This window comes from Lynx rufus, unplaced genomic scaffold (assembly GCF_022079265.1).
Source record: "Lynx rufus isolate CCGP_SWC_20201006 ecotype Redwood Valley unplaced genomic scaffold, mLynRuf1.p SCAF_6, whole genome shotgun sequence".
Lineage (NCBI taxonomy): Eukaryota > Metazoa > Chordata > Mammalia > Carnivora > Felidae > Lynx > Lynx rufus.
In genome coordinates this window covers 101,905,425-101,913,439 of record NW_025814878.1, presented here as the reverse complement: position 1 = coordinate 101,913,439, position 8,015 = coordinate 101,905,425, and the positions used below count along the sequence as shown (strand labels likewise).

At 40.7% G+C, this 8,015-nt stretch overlaps 1 protein-coding gene across 1 annotated transcript in view; it reads right to left on the bottom strand.

The window, feature by feature from the left end:
- Nucleotides 1–2,030: 2,030 nt before the first annotated feature.
- Nucleotides 2,031–8,015, bottom strand: part of LOC124529276 (24-hydroxycholesterol 7-alpha-hydroxylase) — a 93,644-nt gene continuing 87,659 nt past the window's right edge. Inside the window, exons 11-12 of the mRNA XM_047103104.1 lie at nucleotides 5,569–5,656; nucleotides 2,031–2,992 (exon numbers count right to left, since the gene is read on the bottom strand). Of these exons, the coding sequence (XP_046959060.1) occupies nucleotides 2,921–2,992; nucleotides 5,569–5,656 (160 nt within the window). The 3' untranslated portion in view covers nucleotides 2,031–2,920. The remainder of the gene's footprint in view (nucleotides 2,993–5,568; nucleotides 5,657–8,015) is intronic.

Below are 8,015 nucleotides of genomic sequence, written 5' to 3'. Positions count from 1 at the left end.
ACAGCAAGTCTATTCTTCTCTTTTCTTTTTTCTTTTCTTTTCTTTTCTTTTCTTTTCTTTTCTTTTCTTTTCTCTTCTCTTCTCTTCTTTTTTCCTTTTTAAGTTTATTTATTTTGAGAGACAGAGAGAGCAGGGTAGGGACAAAGAGAGAGAGAGAATTCCAGGCAGGCTCCATGCTGTCAGCATGGAGTCCGATGTGGGGCCAGAACTCACGAACTGTGAGATCATGACCTGAGCCGCAACCAAGAGTCGGACGCTTAACCTGCTGAGCCACCCAGGCACCCCTCAAGTCTATTCTTCAACTGCGTTTACACAGGCTTCAAGTAGAAAAACTACAAGACCCACTACAACTTTGACAACCTGCCTCCTAAGATTGGGCTACAAGTTCAACATCAACCCGGATCTCGACAAGCACTTGACACCGGAGTCCTTTCTGGACTTCTATCCAAACAACAAGGACTCTGCCATCTTGTGCCTCCATACAAGGCCACCCTACAAGGACATGCCTTCAAGTTCATCAACTGCAAGCAAAGATTACTCTCGCCTCCCCTGTCAGCTCCCCGCGAGCATCTTCAAGCTCTGATTCCACTTCAAGCACTACCACTCCCAGTGGTGATGGGCCAATAGATAGATGGATAGATCTTTAGGATTCCAGAGCATGAGCATGCCTTCTGCAGGTGAAAACCATTTGTCATTTGAAAAGCAGCTCCCAACATACCGCTCAGTCTCTGATGCCTGAACGTGCCGAGTGAATACTCGACCAGACTTCCCATGATGAGCTGAGTACTGTTCTATTTATGAAGTAAAATATCAGGTGGGCTTGGCAGCAACCCATTATACAATGGCTAGGATACATTTGGGATCAGGTTGGAACAGGACCAGAAGTCAATTACATAACACTCCTTCACTTACCTCTGTTTTGCCGATGTATCTCTCTCGATTCACACCCTTGGCCCATTGGGCATGACTAGCTGACAGAAGAGAAACAAATCACAGGCTTGGATGACATATAGATCGGCTTGATACGATGGAACGAACTGACTTCTACCCCACTCAGCCACCTTCAGGGATGCCCCTAAAAGACAGCGGTGAGGGGAAGTTTTCCCAATGTTTTGAGCAGTACACTCGGCCGTGTTCTTTGTGTGGAGGCAGAAATAGGCTGAGGTAAGAATATACATAGACTCTTGGTCAATTACAAAAGGTTTGGTTGGTTGGTTGAGGCCTAAAAGAAACAAATTTGGACAATGGCTGACAACATGGAGGCTATGTTCTCACTAAAGCTGATGTAGCCACTGCCACAGCTGAACGCCCGACCTACCGGAAGAGGGCAATACTGAGTTCTGAATACACCCCGCTGAAAGGGAGAGCCAGCTACTTTAAACTCTACCCTGGAGAGAGCAGTGATTTAGATCTATAATATAGAGTCCCAGCCTAGGGAAATAAAAAGATACGGGACCTCCAAGCATATTTCTTTTACCATTATTTTATTTTTATCATTTTTATGGTCAACAGATCTCCTGAGTCTACATCCTTTTTTAAAGCGCATAAGCTTGTCAGCTAACATTCATCCTTACCCAGCAAGAATATGGAGAGTGGCTACAAATTCAGCTGAAGTGTACATTATAGGCAAATACAGTGTTTCACTGTGGGCCTCAGCTGTTCAGGAGGCCCAGCGTGCCCTAAGAACACTCCCGCCATTTTTAGCAGAGCCTGCCACGTTTGATCTGCAAGGCTCAGGTCTGCTGTGGACTTCTACACTGCTTCCGTCAGCCCTTCCTGTCTCCGGACCCCCAACCTGCTTAAGCTAAGCTGCGAGCCGGGAGCTAAGCTTCAGAATCGCTGGATTAGTCTGGAAGAGTTAATGCACTCCAGAGTACTTAATTTTCTCCTAGGGAGTCATCTGCTCATTGGTAGGAAATAGATGAGTAAGCAGTCATTATCAACTCCGCAGGGTAGTTCTAGCACAGGGGAGCAAATAATCCAGAGGACGACATGCACTCAAAGCTTATTTATTGTGAAATAAAGGAGGCAAGCAGCATTTTACTGAATAGAAGTCACATCATGACATCACCGATCGCTCTATTACTAGCATCATACATTTCCTGTGGGCATCACAGGATTTCTTTTCAGGATTTCATAGTACACATTTCAGATAGAAGTCCTAAGTAATCGGTTCAGATGCTGTTCCTGGCCTTGACATCATTTTCTTTGTGTTTCTATACATTAACAAAAATATTACGTCCTAACCCATAATTACCAACACCTTCGATCAAAAGAGTGCTTTCACCTTCATTAAAATACAAATCAATATATCAGTCAGCACACCTTTACTGAATAAACCTTATAGAGAGTGCTGCCCTAGGTGTAGCTGAGCACAGAATGAGTGTAAGACATGCTCCAGGTCTTAGAAAGCTTGTTTCCCATAAAGAATTATATTACTATAGCTTAAGAATTCCAATTGCCACTTAAGGATCATATAAGAAAAGTAGAAAATTTCCAGAAATTATCGTTCAACATTTTTTTTAGAGTCGAAGACTTTTAGCCTTTTTCAAAATAGAAATTTAAGCATGTTGCCTTCACAATTTACTCAGATTTTCATTCAAATGGCATTATGTCTATTTACAGCTTTAATACAGTTATGCATGAAACCAAACTACAACTTCTTAAGAAGTGCCTCTTTTGTTTGAATCATTTAAACATTTTCTATAAACCACTTTTCAGGTCTCTGTATCAGTGAGAGTGATGTCTGATTCTGGGTCTACTCTTACGTTACCAAACACACCTACCATTTCGACATTCTCTTGGATTAAATCCTAAAACAAAGTTAAGCAGTAGAGCTCAGGTCTAGATGCTTCCAGGCTAGTGGATGGGGGCAATCACTCTTCCAGAAGGCCCTGGCCCTCCTTAGGCCCAACCGATGTCATTTTCTTTGTTTAAATTCAATGTGGCATTGTCCTTCTGGCTGTTGGACACCTAGCAAATGGAGAGAACTCTAAAAGCAGAAATGGAGAAGAAATACAGACATCAAGAGACATAAGCCAACAGTATTAGACCCAAGGTTTATTCAATGGTGATGACCTCTAAAAGGTACAGAGTCTAGATTTGAAAGAGTGGAAGTATTTGCTTGATGCGTTTCAAAATGTCAGGCATCATGTTTTAGCCTTCCATTCAAGGAACAGAACATTTGCAACCTGTTTTATCAGCCTTGAGGGCTGAGGGATAGTGAAGAGCAAGGAAATGGTAATCAGTTCAATTTAAATCCTCAGTCTATGGTTAAGTTTGAACACAACAAGGCACAGAATGGGCTTCTTAATAAGGACGTTCTTAGGGGAGTTAAGAGGATGAGTTGCAGGGTTACCAGGGACTCCTTGAAGATGCAACGACAAATTTGTGTGTATGGAAAGTTATGTTCTTTTCTAGAAAGGGATCCATAGGTTTTGTGAGATTATTTAAGGATCCGTGACCCCCCAAAAGGCAAAATGGAACAAAGCCAACCAACCGAATGAGAAAAACTCCACAGTGTTAGCAAAAATGTGCTTGTTTTAGCAAGACAATTGAAGTTGGTCTTATAAATGCCCCAAACGAATAGCTCTCATTGTCAGTATCTGGACACTGCTCCCCGGTCACAGATCTTGTAAAGCTCATTGTTTGCTTCTCAGTGAGAGCTGAAATTAATTTTCTAAGACTCTTTGAGGTAAAATAAAGCACAGGGCTTTTGAAAAATTAAAATTGGGGATTCTAGCATTTGATATTTGCTACTACGACCAGTATATTTCTTTGGGGAAGCTGATTTCCAAGCCCAGCGATGCCCTTGTACTTGACAAGAGTGTTCAGAACATGCCCTGGCAACCCATCCCCTCTCATCTCTACAAGAGCCTGGTACTGTGAAGGCCATTTCTTGCATTTTTTTGATCACCTCATTTTGCAATTTATTAAAATAAGTCCAATAATTAAATAATTTTAATCGATCTCTTTCTAGAATGAGAATTGCGACGTGAAATGCCACTTGAGATCATGAGAATTCACTTAGACATATACTTTTTCTAAACTGAGATAACATTTCTTTTTTTGAGATATTTCTCCCAAAAATGTTCTTAGTAGTGTCAAAACAGAAATAGGATGTGTGTAGAATAGTATGATAAATATAACTAATGGAATTCTTAGCTAGGAAAAAGGACTGGGCAAAATCTTGCCTAAGGAACTGGTCAAAATTACAGACCTCTAGGCTTAGGTGTTATGGGGTTTGGACAAACGTCCTCCTTCTAATCTGACAAGGATTCTCATGTCCTCTCACTGGTGGTAAAATATTTGGAGGGGGAATCAGTCCTGGGCAAAACTGTGACATCTAACTCAGTGGATCAGGAACTAGCATTTGGGGAGTATACGCCTGGCCCTGATCTTCATTTTGACAATGAAACCATACGTGCTAAGAACCTTTGTGACAGGTTTTTTGATTTCCCTTCCATGGTAGGATTTTGAGGGCTTTTCATCCTGGTAGTTACTTGTACTCAAAATAGAAGTGCAAAAGAAATCAGGGGAAAGTGCCGAAATGTGCATATTTATGAGTAATACAACATTGTCTGTGTCACTTAGGCACTTACATAATTTCTATTGAAATGTCACCCAAGAGTTTTATTTATCCCTCCATACATTAGCCTTATTATATCAAGAGTAAATCAAAGCACAATATGCCATGTGAATAGCCCTGAAATTGCAATGCTTGATTTCTGAGCTTCATCCTCAGTTGAAACAGCACCTTTTATCCAGAATCTTCAAAATGACTTCCAAACATTTGAAATTAATTGAACTTTCCCTTATCACCTAGGACAGTGGTCCTCAAAGTGTGTTATCCAGATCAGCAGCATTAGCACCACTGGAAATTGGTTACAAATGCAAATTACTGAGCCCCTCCCTAGATATCCTAGATCTAGGGGTGGGGCCCAGTATTGTGTGTTCTAAAATGCTCCCCACCTCCCCAGGTCATTCTGATGCTTGCCCCAGTTTGAAAGCCACTGGTCTAGGAGAACAGGCCTGTAGAAACACAGAGGAGTTAAATGACTAGAATATTGAATGGTCAGAGGAAGGAATAAGGTCATGGTCTTTTCACTTCTGTTTACTGTCTTTACTGTTGCTCACTGTCTTTGCTGCTTTCTGCTATGGTATTGCTTCCCAAATGGACCAAGGGCTATGACTTGCCTCCAAAACTGACGGGTCACTTTTGGACTCACAGACGTGCCTCTCTAGGGAAACAAGCCCAACATCAAGGCCATGTCTATTTAGCATAGGGAACAGGGTCAAAATTGGTAAATTCACTGAGGAGCTCCTTAACACTATAAATGGTGGAAACACTGCTATTTGGTCCCCGTCTTGTGACACTGTGGCACATACATTAGACCCAGAAGTAAGGGAATTAAGGGGCTATCTTCTCAGTCTGGTTTCATGTAAGACCCTGTTAAGATCAAGTCTAGGTGAGGAAATTAGCAGCTCACCTCTAGTAATTAAAACTAAGGGGTTAGAATTTATACCAAATTTGAAAGCCATGGTATTCAAAATTCCAAAAACACTTACCTGTTTTGGTAATGGGTCCAGAAGACTACAGTCATATTTATAAAGTATTAAAATAATACATATTTGAATCTGTAACAGAGCAAACCACCTGAAAGGATAATATGAAATTGTCAGTGAAAGATGCATAAATCTCTACCAATAGAGAATATTTAGAAAGCACACATACAGATTTCAGAGCAAGTATGTTCTTCCACACAATATGAACTTTAACCATCAGAAGGATAGAGTAAGGAAGAATTTATTCTTTTCTTTTATAATTCTGTCTACCGCAGAGGGTAGATGGGATCATTAAATTGCTTTAAAATGTAGGTAAAATGCTTAGCCAGTGAAAGCACTCAATTAATGAGGGCCCAGGTCTCCTTCAAAGTTTTAGATCAGTGCTTCCCACCATGGTAACCATTAGCTACACATGGCTATTTAAACATAAATAAATTAAATTTAAACAAAGTTAAAAATTTCAGTTCCTCAGCTGCTCTAGCCATATTTCAGGTACTCAATAGCCATACGTGGCTACTGGCCTCCCTACTGGACAGCACATCTTTAGAACATTTTGCATGATCACAGAAAGTTCTACTGGACACTCTTGTCTGATTTAGACTCTTTTTGCCCATGAGAAATTACTGCCTGGATGTTCTATAGGCATCTCAAATTCCCCATAACTACCAAATATTGTTACTTTTGTGATCGTTCACTAAGATGTCTCCCAACTTTTTGATCATATACCCTATAATGAAATATTTGAGCATACCCTACAATATATTGATACTCATTTACTTATAAAGTATATACACATACTACTATATTAGTTTGCTATATACTTTGTAAGACACATACAAATAGAAACTAAAAATATTGAGAGAAAGTATAAATGGAATTCTGCTATTTTTTTTTGTGCATCTCTGTGGGTTGTTTTGAGTTCTCCTCAGGGTAGGCAATGCCTTTTAGGGGCCATAACTCTTAGTGAATACGATGAGTCCAACAGGTCAGAAAATTGGAAGTCATCACAGACTCAATCCCCTTCTTCGCTCTCTATATCCAATTAGGCACTGAGTCCTTTTGTTTTATCTTCTAAATACTTCCCCAATCCCTCTGCTTCTTGTCTTGTCTCCAGTCCCTCCACTATTCCCTCAGTGCAGTTCATCATGATTTGTCTCCTGGATTACCAGATTAGCTCAGCTTTCAGATTAATTTCGTTGCTTCCAATTTCACTTCCCTCCACTCTGTCCTTCACTTTACCACTGGAGTGAACTTCCTAAAACATAAATCTGTCACTATGTCCTCAGTGTACGTAAACACACACACAATCTGCTGATGCTTCCCATTTCCTTCCAATTGACAACAGAGAATACAGCCTTTGAAGATATGCCCCCACCTCTCTCCCCAGCCTCCTCCCCACTGATAGCTCCTCTTCGACACCCATGTTCTAGCCACCCCGTGTACCTGACAGTTCCCGAACGGTGACGCTCTCTTGCAAGCCCTTCCCCTGCCCAAGGCTCGGTCTCCTCTGGAGGCGTTCTCTGACCACTTGCTTCTGAGACGAGATGCCCCTCCTCTCCACTTCTATGGTCCCCTGTGCACATCTCAGCCACACCACCTATTGCACTGAATTGCAATTGCTTATCAAATTGCCATTTCTCTCCTAGAGGAGGAACTGTATTGTTGGGACTTAACAGTACAGAGCATACTATTGGTGCCTAATCATGTTACCTGAATGAATGAATGAATGAATGAGGGCATAGATGATGGAAAGGATGCCTTCCATAAAAGAGATTCAATTTCCTGCCCTTTCTAGCTCTCTTTCTCTGCATTTCTGTGGCACTTTACACATTCCTCCACCAATGTCCTTACCCTCCAATCCTACTATATCCTACCACGTTACAGTTAATGGTTTGTATGTCTGACTCCCCTTATAAACTACAGTATTCACAAACAGTAGCAACCATGTTCTACTCATCTTTGAGTCCTCAATATTTGTTGATTGAGTGAATGAATGAATATGAATGACCTGATATTCACCTCAGGTAATTAGATTTGTTTCCTACCAGTATTCTTGAAACATCTTGAAACATTCTTGAAGCATCTTACTTCAAATGAAATCGGGAGTACTCCACATGTTGTTATAACCCATTTGGATGGCACATCACTTCTTCACAAATATGTGTGATGCATATTTAACCCCACTTATTTATGAGTGCTAAAAATAATTTATTCTAAGAGACTATCAATGGCTATGAAATAGAACATACACAGTCTTTACTGCTTCAAATCAAAGAGCAATTCCAAGAAAAAGCAATTTTGCTAACCCATGTACAGGTTCAGAATTTCTCACAACTAAATTTCTGCCAGACTTCTAACGAATGGAACTTCTACTTCTGGCCATGTCCTGCTCTAAATAACTCAAAAAACTGAGCAAGATTCACAGTGTAGGATGAAAATTCCCAAGAGAA